At 43.9% G+C, this 16,639-nt stretch overlaps 1 protein-coding gene across 4 annotated transcripts in view; it reads right to left on the bottom strand.

Moving 5' to 3' along the window:
• The window catches only part of ASPH (aspartate beta-hydroxylase), a 212,714-nt gene that overhangs the window by 8,454 nt on the left and 187,621 nt on the right, over positions 1-16,639 (bottom strand). For all 4 annotated transcript variants that reach the window (XR_015768103.1, XM_088022826.1, XM_088022829.1 and 1 more), the window contains 2 exons: positions 11,643-11,734; positions 10,949-11,082 (listed from right to left, as the gene is read on the bottom strand). Coding sequence is in view for 3 of the 4 variants with exons in the window: in XM_088022826.1 (XP_087878952.1) it covers positions 10,949-11,082; positions 11,643-11,734 (226 nt within the window). In the remaining variant the exon portion in view is untranslated. The remainder of the gene's footprint in view (positions 1-10,948; positions 11,083-11,642; positions 11,735-16,639) is intronic.

Genomic DNA, 16,639 nt, shown 5'->3' with positions numbered 1-16,639 from the left:
ATCATGTGATTTCTCAATTTCTTAAGTTGTAATTAATGATCCAGATATAATGGTGGGGGTATATACCTGACAACCAGAACTGTGTCACCGAATTAGCATCAACATTAGTAATGCTACTAGGGGCTTACGGAATCTTCCACCTAAAAACTTTATTGATCATATCTCAGGGATCTTCGCTAAAATGCTCTGAGGTAGGCAAGAGACGCGGTTCTAACTGTCCAGCAAAGGAATCATACGGAAGCAAGTTCGGGTGTCTGCAGTGAGGCATGATTCTGTGATTCTGTCCCTAGCTGTGCTTCATCAGAGCCCAGACTTTGGCTCAAGGTCACGGGACTAGGGGATAGTCTGAGTGCTGGCTGGCTGCTCTGGTGAGGTGGCCTGTGAGACACTGAACAGGCTGAGTGGGATTCAGAAAAGGCTCAAAGAGCTCAGGAAGGGGGCTACTTAACACAGTGCTCATTAATTCTGATCTACTGAAATCTCTCAGTTGTGACTACATTAGAAAACCTGGCACATACTAGAACTGAAATATAAAACTCTTCTCTCTCTCTAATACATGCAGACAGAAACACACACACACACACTCTCCCTCTCTCTCTCTCTCTCTCTCTCTCTCTCTTTACCTGCCTGTTTATCTGGACAAAGCACTTTTCTGGATTCTACGACATCTGTGTTCTTGTTCTCACAGCTGCGATTAGCCGTGTGATAAAGCACTTCACGTAGGGGCCTCGGTTTCCCCATTTGTGCAATGACAGAGGTGGAGAAGATGGCGTCTAAGGCTCCTTTCAGCACTAAAAGTCTCTTCATTCTCTGAGCTAAGCTATAGGTTAGGGCTTCAGTCTTCATATTACATTTCACAGGATATACTCAACAAGCTTTCACCTGAGAAATGGGTATAGTATTCTATGAGGCCAGCATTACCTTAATCCCCAAACAAGGCAAAGACCCCATCAAAAAGGAGAATTTCAGACCGATATCCCTGATGAATATGGATTCCAAAATCCTCGACAAAATCCTAGCTAACAGGATCCAACAATACATTAAAAGGATCATCCACTACGACCAAGTGGGATTTACCCCCGGGATGCAAGTGTGGTTCAACACTCGCAAATCAATCAATGTGATAGAACACATTAATAAGAGGAGGGAGAAGAACCATATGGTCCTCTCAACCGATGCAGAAAAAGCATTTGACAAAATACAACACCCTTTCCTGATTAAAACTCTTCAGAGTATAGGGATAGAGGGAACATTCCTCAAGTTCATAAAATCCATCTATGAAAAACCCACAGCGAATATCATCCTCAATGGGGAAAAGCTGAGAGCCTTTCCCTTAAGATCAGGAACACGTCAAGGATGCCCACTCTCGCCACTATTGTTCAACATAGTACTAGAAGTCCTAGCAACAGCAATCAGACAACAAAAAGAAATAAAAGGTATTCAAATTGGCAAAGAAGAAATCAAACTCTCTCTTCTCGCAGACGACATGATACTTTATGTGGAAAACCCAAAAGACTCCACCCCCAGATTACTAGAACTCATACAGCAATTCAGTAATGTGGCAGGATACAAAATCAATGCTCCGAAATCAGTTGCTTTCTTATACACTAACAACGCAACTGAAGAAAGAGAAATTAGAGAAATGATTCCATTTACAATAGTACAAAAACCATAATATATCTCGGAATAAACCTAACGAAAGAGGTAAAGGATCTATACTCTAAGAAACTACGCAACACTCATGAAAGGAATTGAAGAAGACACAAAAAGATGGAAAAATATTCCATGCTCATGGATCGGAAAAATAAACATTGTTAAAATGTCTACGCTACCCAGAGCAATCTATACCTTCAGTGCCATCCCGATCAAAATTCCAATGACATTTTTCAAAGTGCTGGAACAAACAATCCTAAAATTTGTATGGAATCAGAAAAGACCCCGAATCACCAAGGAAATGCTGAAAAAGAAAAACAAAGCTGGGGGCATCACGTTGCCCGATTTCAAGCTATATTAACAAAGTTGTGATCACCAAGACAGCATGGTACTGGCACAAAAACAGACATACAGACCAATGGAACAGAATAGAGAGCCCAGATATGGACCCTCAACTCTATGGTCAAATAATCTTTGACAAAGCAGGAAAAAACATGCAATGGAAAAAAGACAGTCTCTTCACTAAATGGTGCTGGGAAAACTGGACAGCCACATGCAGAAGAATGAAACTCGACCATTCTCTAACACCATTCACAAAGATAAACTCGGAGTGGATGAAAGACCTCAATGTGAGACAGGAATCCATCAGAATCCTAGAGGAGAACATAGGCAGTAACCTCTTTGACATCGCCCACAGCAACTTCTTTCAAGATACATCTCCAAAAGCTAGTGAAACAAAAGCAAAAATGAACTTTTGGGACTTCATCAAGATAAAAAGCTTCTGCACAGCAAAGGAAACAGTCAACAAAACAAAGAGGCAACCCACAGAATGGGAGAAGATATTTGCAAATGACACTACAGATAAAGGGCTGGTATCCAAGATCTATAAAGCACTTCTCAAATTCAACACCCAAAAGACAAATAATCAAGTCAAAAAGTGGGCAGAAGATATGAAAAGACACTTCTCTGAAAAAGACATACAAATGGCTAACAGACACATGAAAAAATGTTCGTCATCATTAGCCATCAGGGAAATTCAAATCAAAACCACATTGAGATACCACCTTACACCAGTTAGAATGGCAAAAATGGACAGGGAAAGAAACAACAAATGTTGGAGAGGTTGTGGAGAAAGAGGAACCCTCTTACACTGTTGGTGGGAATGCAACTTGGTACAGCCACTCTGGAAAACAGTGTGGAAGTTCCTCAAAAATTTAAAAATAGAGCTACCCTATCACCCAGCAATTGCACTCCTGGGTATTTACCCCACAGACAGATGTAGTGAAAAGAAGGGCCATATGCACCCCAATGTTCATAGCAGCAATGTCTGCAATAGCCAAACTGTGGAAGGAGCCGAGATGCCCTTCAACAGATGAACGGATAAAGAAGACGTGGTCCATATATACAATGGAGTATTACTCAGCCATCAGAAAGGATGAATACCCAACTTTTACATCAACATGGATGGGACTGGAGGAGATGATGCTAAGTGAAATAAGTCAAGCAGAGAAAGTCAATTATCATATGGTTTCACTTATTTGTGGAACATAAGGGATAGCGTGGAGGACATTAGGAGAAGGGGGGGGAATCGGAGGGGGAGATGAACCATGAGAGACTATGGACTCTGGAAAACAAACTGAGGGTTTCAGAGAGGAGGGGGTGGGGGGATGGGTTAGGCCGGTGATGGGTATTAAGGAGGGCATGTATTGCATGGAGCACTGGGTGTTATATGAAAATAATGGATCGTGGATCACCACATCAAAAACGAATGATGTATTGTATGGTGATTAACATAACATAACAAAATAAAAAAAAAAGAAATGGGTATAGTATTTGTTATTTTATTTAACGTCAAAATACGAATTCCAATAAAAGATGGTTAACTTCACAAAGAAGCCCTCTTCCCAATAGACTGTATATGTATGCACCCCTGGCGTATCTCCCAGCCCCTCATGGAAGAGCCCCCCCACCCCCGGTTGCCATGGGGCTTCCCTCCTGCACAGAGGCCTGGGGATTCCGGGTTATGCCCTCCTGCGCACCCCACTGCTGCCTCTCTGGAAGCTCTGGGCTTCCTCTTCTGGGTCCCAGGTCAAACAGTACCAGAAGGCTCTGGAACATAGCTGAGAAAGCCCAAAGAGGGTAAAGAAAGAGGAAAGGCAGGAGAAGACTCCTAAGGCCTCAGGTGGAATGCCACTGCCCACTCCCCACGTACCTCTAGTTCCAGGGTCGGGGCACAGGGAGGGAAAGGAGAGATGCAGCAGGGAGGGGCGGAGCGATCAGCTGTGTTCCTGCCGATGCTCCTTTCTCCAGCATCCCTTCTGGCCCCATGCCTATCAAATCACAGTCTCCAACTGTATGTGGACCATCCCTGCCTCCACCGGCTTGGGCCCCGCACACCCTTGGCTTCTTGTCTTGTCTTCTAACCCGTTACAGCCCCACCTCCTCCCTGCCAGAGCGCACACTCCAGGTTACACGAACCACCTCCGATGGTGGGGGAGTGCTTGGTCTCGCTCCCTGGAATGTAAGAGACAAAAGTCTCCATTTTTGCAGCAATCAGACAAGAGGACAGTAAATGATCAAGTACATTGAGTGCTTTCGCCACATAGTACTCTGTAAAAACAGTTCCGAGGGCATCCCTGTGGATTGCTTTAAAACTCAAAACCATAGGAAGATATGCTTTGATTCTCTTCCCATCTTACAGATGAGGAAATTAAGGCTCAGACAGATGATGCAAGTTGTCTAAAGATGGTGAGGTAAAAGCTTCAGAGGGCTGGCCCAGGAACCGCCACACCATTTAATATTGCCGTAGCAAAGTGGATTCCAACATTCCAATTCCTCAACAATCAGTTCAACAAACAAAATGTTTGCACACAATTCGTATTTCGTGTGGGAACCACCATTCCCTGTGGAGGTGTCGCTGGGTATGTGTGTGGACGAATCCTATCAACACACTGTGCCAACCAGAACAGGGACTAAGAGACTCTACTGATATTTTTAATTCACCAAGTTGCTCAAGGAAAGGAAGAAAGAGGGCAAAATGTTACCTATTCAATGACAAACCTTTGGGAAAGCTATCTAGTTAAAAAAGCCATTTTCAACCTGCAACCCCAGATGGGCAGACTTGAATGGTGACTTGTGGATGAGGTCACATTGCGGTTGGGAAGGAAGATGGTTACATTTTGTGAAACAGAAGAGCTAGGATTCCAGGGAAAATTTTAAGACTTTATCTGCTCGGACGCTTTATAAAAACCAAACAAATGCTGCCTATGAACGATTCATGGTGGCTGTAAAAAATTAAGTCTTTCTCTCTCTTACTGTTAATATTTTAGTGGGCCTTCCACGGGATCTTCCTAATTAGAAACTTGAGAGATTAATGAAAAAAATACATTATCAACTACTTGAAGTATGTTATAGTAGAGGGCCATTATTTCTACAGCAACAGAGAGAGGAATTAAATGACTTATTGCCAATTTATTTCTTCAGTGTGATGCTGACACACACTTTCCTGGTGTGTATTGGTCTTGTCCAGTATTTCCAGCTGGCCATTTGCAGGCAATAATGCTGAGTCTCCAGGAGAGCCACACAGAGACTCTTCTTTCCTGCAGCCTGGTTCTAGCATGTCCTGGAGGCCCTCTGGGAGACTCAGGAGAAAAAATTTCTGTCTAAGATCATCCAAAACTCAAACAACTTGGCCATGCCATGAGGATAGAAATTAGTTGCCGCTTGCCAATGACATGTTTATCCACTGACTCAAGTTCATTCAGTTTTGGATCAAGATCACAAATGAGCTCATTTGACAGACCACAAAGCATGGCCTGTCAGGGCTGACACAAATGGCCCAAAACGGAAACTCTCCAGCTGCTTTCTCTACTTGATACCTTGTTGTCTGGACATGGAAACCAGCATTCACCCTGATCACCTTTTAAGTATAGGATGATCTTAATTTTGTAACCACCATCTCCAAAACCCCAAAAGCCCAGAAACCTATACATAATGAGGCTACGGGGTTGAGGCTACACAGACTTTCAAGCCAGAAGGCCTGGCACCAAATCTTCGTTCCAGTATTGTAGTGGGTTGAATGGTGACCTCCCCCCCAAAAGTATGTCCACCTGGAAACTGTGAATGTATCTTTATTTGGAAAAAGCATCTTTAGAGTTTTAATGAAGTTAAAGATCCTGAGATGAGACCATCCTGAATTAGGCTGGGCTCTAAATCCAATGATAAGTACCTTTATAAAAGAGAAGGGGAGGGGTGCCCATGTGGCTCATTCGGCTGGGAATCCGACTCTTGATTTCGGCTCAGGTCCTGATCTCAGGGTCATGGGATCACGCCCTGCGTCAGGCTCAGCAGGGAGTCTGCTTGCCATTCTCTCTCTCCTTCTTCCTCTGCCCCTCCCCCCTCCCTCAAATAAATAAGTCTTTAAAAGAGAGAGAGGGAAGGGGAGAACACACAGGGGGAAGGTGAGGTGCTGGCAGAGACAGAGACTGGAGAGATGTCTACAAGCCAAGAAACACCAAAAACGGCTGGCAGCTACCAGAAGCCAGGAGAGAGGCAGGGCACGGATTCTCCCTCAGAACCTCTGGAAGAAACCAACCCTTCTGATACCTGACTTCAGACTTCCGGACTCCAGAACTATGAGACAATGCATTTCTGTTGTTTTAAGTTACCCAGGTTGTAGCAATTTGGTATGGCAGCCGTAGGAAAACTCACACAAACATCAGCGCTTACTAAGCTGAGTGACCCTGGGGAAGTTACTTGGAGTCTCTATACCTCAGTCTCCCCAGCTGTAAAACAGGAATTTTAATAACCCTTAGGGGTTACTGTCGTGAGGATTGATAAATTAATGGCATCCTCAGAGCTGCTTCGCACAGCAAGCACGCTATTTATCATTCCTGTGTTCCTCCTCACGAATATACATAGGCAGGTATTGAGAAGCATCTGGGCAATACCTCTGAGTATCCAGATCAAAAAAATACTTTTTTCTGTTTTGCTTCTCTGTGTTTTACAAATTATGTACAAGGAATGTGCATTATGCATCAGTTTTAATAGTCAGAGGGCATTTATGAATTTTAAATGATCATTTTATTTATACTGATAAAAGGCTGCCTATCTGCGAGCTCATCTTCAGATAAAAATTGCTGTGCTATGTTTCGCAGGGATGGAATATTTAAACAACATGCACGTTAGCCGGAGAAGTAGCCCCGGAGAAGTAGCCCTGGAGAAATAGCGATGTGATTATTAATACCTGAGAACTCCAGTGCACAAATTGTTAGGAGTAAACTACTCCTTTGGAAGTTGAGAGGCTCTGAAAATTGCTTCCTGTTGCCTAGCACAAGAAAGCCTGATTTCTTGGTATATGTGTTTCTCTTTCCACACTAATAGTATTTCTACAAGTAACAGCGTGAAACTTCCAGGTTTCCTATTACAGTCTTTCTGTCTTCCGAGTTTAGAGACCACCTGTCTCCTCTTCAGATATCTAGCTATTTTCACTGCAAGCATTACACAGTTCTTTAATGGACCCATGTCTCTTCGGAAAAACACTATTTTTGTAATGAAGTACTTCACCTGACCCAATCACCCCTGAGTGAAGGCTTACTGAGGATGAGAATGTAACACAATATACAGTACAAGAGAAGGGACACAGAGAAGGGTGTTGACCGGCCATCATGATGAGGCGGAAAGGCATTGATGCCTTATGGGCTCTCCAGGGCCGAAAGAACCAGAAGTACTTCATCCTCGGCTGCCATCCTGGCCCAACCCTTGGTAGGTGGGTAGAAAGGTCTTTTTAATAAACACCGAAAAATACACCACCTGCAAGTTATTGTTATCAACAGGAACTTCCTGTCACGTGGAGTAGGTTATATTTTAGCACAGTGGAAACGGAGGGTTCGCCGAGTTAACCTTCTTGCTCAAGCTCATCTTCCACATGAAAGCAGGACTGGGGCTACTTCAGGTAGGTGAAGACAGTTCACCTAAACACACTTTCGACTTGAGGGGAGGGGTTGGCAGTCCCCCTCCTTTGTCAAGCACGGTCACCGGGTGTTTGCTGGGAGCCTGGGGGCGGGGGGGGGCGGCGCACTGCACCCGTGCTCCGGGACACCTCTCCCAGCGTCACTTTCGTGGTGAGAGCCCTGCTTGGCTTCTTGTTTAAGCCTCTGGCACTGTCCACCCGCTCCCCTCCCTCGCTGCCATATCCGTCCCTTCAGCCTGGGTTCCTCATTGCCTCAGGGCCTCTGATGACTAGGATCAGTGCATGCCTGCCCTTCTCTCTACCGATTCCTCAGTGGACCTTTGTCTAGGGATTTTTCCGAAAGTATCTATAAGCAGGACAGATTAGAAATTTAAAAAAAATAAATAGAAAGGAGGAGGGAGGGAGGGAGGGAGGGAAGGAGGGAAGGAGAGACAGAGACAGAGACAGAGATAACAACCAACAAGTTTATAACCATAAGGCAGTACTCAAGAAACAGGCCTGGTGCTCTTGCTGTCTTCACTGCCCGTGGTTATTTGCTCTTGTTCCCCAGCATTCTCTTTGTATTCCCGGGGTCCCCCGCCGTGTCCTCACCCCTCTTCCCTTTGGTGGAAACCCAGCCGACCCAAACAGAGTTCCCAAAGGCTTGCCAAAATCCATTCCATCTCAGGAGGAACCTTTCCCTGTTCGGCTCTCTCTGCTTCTTGTCCTGGCCCCACCAACTCTGCCCCCTGCGGCCCCATCTCCTTGTTGGTTCCTTGTCTTTCTGCCTTCTAAGTGTGGATGTGTTTTACGGAGTCTCCAGCTTCCTCCAGAACCTCCTGCTAAGTCTGCCCCTTGAACCTTTATGTCCAGACTTGATTTCTCTCCTGAGCTCCAGGCATCTGTATCTAGCCGCTTCCTGGATATTCCCACGACTGTGTTCCAGTAGCAACTTATATAAAAAATATACAAACACAGAACTCATTATCCATTTCCCTGAACTTACTTCACACCTCCCAAGATCTCAGTATTTGCTAAAGCATCAACAGCCTTCTACTGACCAAAATGGACACTGCCAAGTCACCTTAAACTTCCCCTCCTTTGCACCGCACTTGGGATTCACTTGAGTCAATCTTCATGTCTCCTTCCCAGTAACCTGCTTTGTTACTCTTCCTTTGTTTTTGTTGTTTCTTTTAAAGATTTTATTTATTCATTTGAGACACAGAGATACAGAGAGAGAGAGAGCATGAGCAGGGAGAGCAGCAGAGGGAGAGGGAGAAGCAGGCTCCCCACTGAGCAGGGAGCCCGATGTGGGGCTCGATCCCAGGACCCTGGGATCATGACCTGAGCTAAAGGCAGATGCTTAATGACTGAGCCACCCAGGCGCCCCTATTACTCTCCCTTTGTTTCCAGCATCCCAAGTCCAGCTCTTCTTGGGTGGGCTGCTCTGACAGGCTGTTAACTGTTTTTCCTGTCCTCTCCCACAGCTTTTCCTCATGGCTTCCAGAATATCTTCCTGACAAAGCTCCGATCCCACTTGCTGGTATTCAAAGCTTTGTACGATTGGGCTTCTATTCCATTCTTTCATTTTCCAACCTTTATTCTCTATGTGCTGTTAAAGTTTTTAGACAAGGGGGTGGCTTTAATGTCTTGGAGGGCTACGTAAGCAAACCAAAGCCTAAGCCAGAGTCAATGCACTTGAATCTGAGAAAGTGAAGGTGAAGAGCAACCAATCACAAATAGCCAACTGGGTTTCCCCAAACAAGGCAGCCACTTGCACTATAGCCAGTCAAATACTGGCTTTGCTTCGCTTCAGCATCTTCTCTTTGGAAACCCTGCCCCCACCTCCTATCCTGGCACGCTCCTAACCACCTTTGGTTTGATGCTATCTGATGTGAATCAGTGTACGCTCAAATAAACTCTTGAAAATTTTAACGTGCATCGGTTTACCTACACGACAGTATCCTACACTCTTGGTTGCGGAAATCATTCCATATTCTTCACGTGTGCCCTATAATTTCTGGCTTTAGTGCCCCTGCAGATCCTGTTCTTTCAGCCGGCAACGCCCCTTTTCTCCCAGCTTTGGATTTCCAAAATCCATTTTTAAAGTGGTCTTTAAAAATCACCACTGTCAAGATTCTCAAACCCCAGCAGCAAATGAGCTACTTGCCCACCGACCCATCTGTAGCATTTTTATCTCTACCTCTCTTACGACTCACAACATCTGAGCCTGTGCTATGTCCCCGATTAGGCACGTCTGGCAGGAGAAGGCCCCCATCGGATTCAACTCTGAATCTTTGTGCTGCTGTGCCAGCCATGTCCAGGGTGGGCAGGTCTCTGCCAATAACCAAACGAATGACTCTGTGTACTCAGGAACAGCCCTCTCCATCAGACCTCTACTGAGGACCATGACAAATGCCTAAGTAGACAACAACTTGGTTTCTGCCCTCCAGGAGCTTATAGCTCATAGAGATTAGCCTAACATATGCTAATTGATAAAAAGCAACGGAGGATAAAGAACAGGATTACGGAGAACATACACTATATACATTCCATTAAGTCAGAAAAGAGGCTCCTTTTTATGAAATGACATTGGATCTTAGTAACAGGTTTATTTTGGATGGGTGAAAAGAAGGGCCTTCTGGGTGGACGGAGTAATCGCATTAGGACAGCCAAAGGCATGGGGAGAAGGGCCTAACATTCACCATGTCCCACTCCCGCTACGATGTGGGCTCAGTGCCGTGAATGCATTATTTCATTTAATCCTATAACAATCCTACAAAGCAGACGGCATCAGGTCCAATTTTATAAGTAAGGAGGCTGAGGCTCGAGGGGATTAAGGAACTGGCCAAGGTTATATAGGATTAGGTGGCAGAGCTGGGATTTGAAAAAGGCAGTCTGCTTCTTGTTGCACCATGCTGCCTCCTCCAGAGCAAAACACAGAACTATCACTGGGTATTTTCTTGAGGAAGGGGGACTCTTTGCATTTATGAATCACTCAAGTTGTAGAGCAAGAAGCACAATGTGTAATACATGTAGGGCTCGGTACAACACAGGCGACTGAATGCAAGTCTGTCCATCTAGAAAGAAAATCGAGAAGGCGCTTCAAGGAGATGAGAGTAGTGTGGGAAGAAATGATTAGGGAGGGCATCCCTAGAATGGAGGGGTGTCTCCAGACTAGTAGACAGAACAAAGAAGGGACACAGGCTTGAGTATGGATTAATATCACCCGTCCCAGCCTACTTTCATTACAAAGGAGGAGAAATAACCCAACTGAACATAGACTGGTTGTAATGAACACCCATCCTCAGAGGATAAGAGAGACAATGGTGGCAGGAGACATACTTGGTCTCATTGGCACATCGGATCTTGCAGCCTTCCTTGGGAATCACCAAGCCCAGGTGCATTCGGAGCCTGCAGTTGGTGGGCCCTGTGTGTGGCCACACGTGAGTTCCTGGGTGCATGACGGAATATTTGATCTGCACAGAAAATATAACAAACTGGTCATCCATTTATCGAGGGGTGGAGGAAGTGCTAAATTAAAGTTACAGGATAAAACTATGTCAATTTGAATTTGAACCTTTGTAAGGTTTAGAATTTATATTCTCGTCTTCTTTTTTTTTTAAAGATTTATTTATTTATTTGAGAGAGCGAGAATGAGAGAGAGAGAGTACATGAGAGGGGGTAGGGTCAGAGGGAGAAGCAGGCTCCTTGCTGAGCACGGAGCCTGATGTGGGACTCGATCCCGGGACTCCGGGATCATGACCTGAGGCGAAGGCAGTCGCTTAACCAACTGAGCCACCCAGGCGCCCTCGTCTTATTTCTTTGATAAGGACTCTGATTTTCCACCAAGCGATAAACACTAAACACTTCCTGCCCTCAATTCTGACATCAACCACATGAAATTATGTTTCATTAAAGACAGACTGAAAAAAGACGCCTTCGTTGGACCAAATAACAGTTTCTTTATAAAGGTCAGCACTCCCTTATTCCTAATAACGAATTCTGTTCTTCCCATCATTGAAGACATGCTTGGTACCTGTCCTCTTCGGCATCCTGTTGTCTCAGGAAATTTATCTAGTAAAGAACAGGTTTTAGGAGCTCCTTTACAGGCATTTTCATTTTTTCTTCCTAGAACAAGACATGATAAAATCATTGTTAGAAACAAATCACAGTAAAACTTTAACTCATCCCATTTTGACCAGACACAATCTGTATTATCATCCTCACTAGGAATGAGAAAGCTAAGCAAATACAAGAAGACAAAGTATAACAGACAGTGACTGGCAAAGACCAGACATCTCTACTCACTATTGGACTATTTGACTAAGGCTATCTAATGGACAGGGTGAGTGTTGAATACTTATTCTTCTCCCCGTGACAGGTAGAAAAATGCCCTCCCCCCCCCCCCCGCCCCGCCAAGGTGTCCATGTTGTAAGCAGGAGCCTGTGAATAGGTTATGCTATATGGCAAGGGGAAATAGAGGTTGCAGATGACATGGAGATTTCTAACCAGCTAACCTGAAAACAAAGAGATTATCCTGGATTAACTGGATGGGCCCCATGTAATCAAAGAGCCTTTCAACATGGAAGAGGGAGGCAGAACAGAGTGATAGACTGAGACAGACTTGACCGGCCACTGCTGGCTTTGAAGATGGAAAGCAACTGCAAGCCGAGGAATGTGGGCAGATTCTAGAAGCTGGAACCTCCAGATGAAATAGATCCCTGAGGACACTCTGACTTAAGCTCAATGAGACTGCTATAGACTTCTGACCTCCAGAACTGTAAAGATAATACATTTGTGTCATTTTAAAGCCACTAAGTTTGTGGTAATTTGTTAGAGCAGTCATAGTAGACTCCCTAAGGAAAAAACAGCTTCTATTTTAAACCTAAAAATGCATTTCTAGGACTATATCAAAGAGTCACCTCAACATTTTTAATTGGAATTTAATGTATTTTTCATTGTACAGATCATACTTTATATGTTGATAAAGTACAGGATTTAAATGAAAAGGGGAAGAAGTATCTGAGAGATGATGTTTTCTATGAGTGACTGTTTTGGGAACACAGATTTTGGGGCATCGTCTTAAACATCCTGGACTATGCAAATTTCTTCACCATCAATAGAATAACTGTGTCTTAGAGAAGACATGCTCAGAAATGTACATAGCATTATTTGCTCTTATGTAGGAGTAAAATAATGGATTTTTTAAAAGATAGAAAAATTTTAATTCCCTATTCAAGATTCTTACAAGGGGCTGCTACCTCCAAAGCTGAGTTTAATTTTATTTAGTAAATGTTAGTTGTGTCTTGAGATAATCATACACTGAGAATAAAATGAGAGTTACAAGGAATGCAACTTAAAGGTATTCTCCTCAAACGGACCTCAATATTTTAGTAAACAGCTTTTATAGGTATATTAGCTTTTCCCAAGTAGTCTCTTTGCCCCTTGAGTAAAATGTTAGTTGCTGTTTTTAGTGATTAATGGAGTATCCCAAGTGAGCTGAATGATAAATGCCAGTTTGACCAAACAGATTCCTGTATACGTCATCACAAAGCATTTTTAAGCCCAGCTTCCCATGCCTTCCCTTATGCAGCATCTGGGGATGGCTTGGCAGGAATCCTCAATTCTGGGGTCTGGGCTGTGCGGGCAGCAGTTACGGGAAGCCTGGAGGCTTGAGGAGGAACAAGACTTCCCATGGGCACAGCAGAGAGGGCTGAGCACGTGCCCCTGAGAGAACAAGTGTGTTGTACCTTAATGAATGGGTAACCTAAGGGGCTGGGTGTCACTAGGACTGCTACTTGGTCAGTACTAAATTAGAGAGAGCACCTCTAGCCATTTAGACACATAAATCTTTTCTAGTCTTGTAAACACATATTGTCTATAAGGGGAAGAGGTGTGTAGTAGATGCTTGACATTCGTGGATTACCACAGGTAGCTTTAAGGATTCGCACGTGATGGCAAGGATTTAGGAACACAACAACGGGGGCACCCGGGTGGCTCAGTTGGTTAAGTGTCTGGCTTCAGCTCAGGTCATGATCTCGGGGTCCTGGAACTGAGCCTTGCATCGGGCTCCCTGCGGGGAGTCTGCTTCTCCCTCTGCCCTTCCCCCCACTCATGCTCGTGCGTGTGCTCTCTCTCTCTCAAAAATGAATAAAAAATTTTTTTTGAAAAGAAAATAACCCAAGACCTTTAAAAATCCCAACTCCATGAAAATTTCTTATAAGTGTATTCACATGTAAGTGAAGTATCCAATTGATTCTTCCAAATCTGCATTGACAGAACTTCTTCTAGGGCCATCTTCCCCAAGAAACAAAGTCGATCACTTCTTGAGAGTTACTTTAAACTCGGTGAGAAATAATAAAACAACCATAAAGCCACCCTGAATTCAGCTGCTTGGACAGTTTCCTCCTCAGCTGAGCATTTGCTCCTCACAGCTGCTTTCTATTCCATGATGTGACAAAATGATAAATTATGCTTTAAAGCCCAAGTTTGGGAGACCAACAATACCAGGTTGGAGGCCTGGCTGCACCACTTGTTTGTTGTGTGATGCAAACGTGTTTTTGAATCTCTGCGCCGCAGATCCTCATCTGAAAAAGGACAATGAAATTAGGGCCTCAAGCAGAGGGCTGTTACTGGGGTCAGTGAGTACTCTCTAAAGATCTGACAATTATCCAGTAGGTGATAATGGTACTACTTTTTTATTACAAAATGATCATATGTTGGGGCGCCTGGGTGGCTCAGTTGGTTAAGCGACTGCCTTCGGCTCAGGTCATGATCCTGGAGTCCCAGGATCGAGTCCCGCATCAGACTCCCTGCTCAGCGGAGAGTCTGCTTCTCCCTCTGACCCTCCCCCCCTCTCATGTGCTCTCTTTCTCATTCTCGCTCTCTCAAATGAATAAATAAATAAAATCTTAAAAAAAAATGATCATATGTTATATAATAATAACAGTAATGGAGGGGTGGTGGTCTTAGGTCATGGGTACTTAGGTCGTGGTTAAAGAACATGGAGTCTGGGTCCAGTTTGGCTGGGATTCTTGCTGTACCACTAATTGTATGACCTCTCTGTGCCTTGGTTCCTCTTCTCTAAAATACAACACTAATAGCACCTCCCTTACCCAGGTGCTATAGGCTTCAGATGAGTCCTTTTAAGTATGTCAAGTGGTTCCTGGCCCACGGTGAGCACCATGGAACTGTTGTTGCATTCCTTTTTTTAAAAAAAATATTTTATTTATTTACTTGAGAGAGAGAATGAGTGAGAGAGAGCACAGGCTGGGGAGGGGCAGAGGGCGAAACAGACTCTCCGCTGAGCAGGGAGCCTGACACGGCGCTCGATCCCAGGACCCAGAGATCCTGGGTCTGAAGGTAGACGCTTAACTGACTGAGCCCACGCAGGTGCCCTTAAAGGTCTTGGGTTGTATCTTTTTTAGTTTCAAGGCTCTGCTGGGATAACAGGGTCATCTTGCATGACAATTCTGATCAATCGACAGTGGCTACCTAGAACACTGTTGAGAAGGATTCAGAGGTTCAGCTTGAGCTCATCTGGAAAGGCTACTGAGATTGGTTAGCACCATCCTTTATGGGCTCCGGAAGAAAGAATGACCGCACTTGTATGGCATATTGGCTAACTATATGTTTTAGTGTTCATTGTTGGTGATAATTAATAAACTTGAGCAGAACAGATAATCCGTAACATTCACTTAGCAACTTGAAAACACATCTGTAGGGAAAAACTATCATTTACCTGTGTGGATTCTGTTCTCTCCAACTCAAAAAAGTTGACCATTTAAAAAGGAATAAATATTCTTCAGTCCTGATTATGCGACCAGGAGACCCACCATGATTCCCACTACCATTGGGAGAAAAATTAAACTTCCAGCCCCACAGCTTTTAAGGCCTTCAGCTCTCTAGCAGCATCCTTTCCTAACTAGAACTAGACAACCTCTACGTAACTACATAAGATATTGATCAGCCTCTTTGGCCAGACCTGAGCTCTTAGCGTGGCTAAGAAACTGTCATGCTGCCTCTCTTCCTCACTCTTCCCTGCAACCCCTTTTGCCACAGGATTCTCTCTCCAGTTTCGGAGCCACAGCACCTGAGAGAGCATCTGCCCTCAGGGATCCCATCCTGCTTCTATGCAAGCTATGGTACTATGTCTTCAAAATTCTTTAAACCATGGATTTGCTTCCAGAAGACAGTTACTGGATTCCTCCTAGAAGCCTGGAACCACCAACAGAAGGCCACAAAGAACCTTAATGAAACTTCCTAAAAGAGAAGCTATGTGACTTCTATTCTCTTATGACTAAAAAAACCTAGAAATTAATTTCTTTTTAATTAACTGCAACTAATTGGAAAACATAAGCTTATGATAGTCCCCACCTGAAATACACACAACGCTCAATCGTTTTGAGTCAAAATGGAAATCAAGATAGAAATGCAGTCATTTCCTGGAAATAATACAAATGAAAATATCATACATTACAGCTTAAGGAATATATTTTGCCACAACTAAAACTTTTTTAAAAACATGCAAAAATTTAAAGTCAAAATGTTGCCTTCAACCAAATCTTGTCTCCATTATTTATTTTCTTGCTTGCTTAATACTTTTATGTGCCCTATAATGCTTTGCAGATTTCAACTTTATCAAAGCACCTGTTGTTAGCAGAGACTATGGTTCTGGAAATTACTGCCAGCATGCCTGCTATTCTGCAGCATTGTCCTAGGAAGCATAAGGATGCGAGTGCATAAGGATGTTAATGCAACTGAGGCATCAGATGAACTCCTGAATGCATGCTTGAGGCCAAGAGAATTCATGCATTTTAGTGAGACTCTAACATAAAATTAGCATGCTGTTCACCTATTGACCTTGTAGCTCCCTTAAAAAAAATCTTGTTGGCAAAAAAGCTGACAGTCACTAAAAATCATGTGATGTCTCCTCTGATGGACGTATCCTCGAAAGTATTACTGAAGTAGCTCTTCTATCTCTTACGAGTAAACCATTCTGAAAGTGTAAGTGAGATAAACAACTGCTTATTT

Source organism: Eumetopias jubatus, unplaced genomic scaffold (genome assembly GCF_037043125.1).
Source record: "Eumetopias jubatus isolate StellerSeaLion01/CBP00866 unplaced genomic scaffold, mEumJub1_p1.0 scaffold_4, whole genome shotgun sequence".
NCBI lineage: Eukaryota > Metazoa > Chordata > Mammalia > Carnivora > Otariidae > Eumetopias > Eumetopias jubatus.
This window is presented reverse-complemented; position numbering and strand designations above follow the sequence as displayed.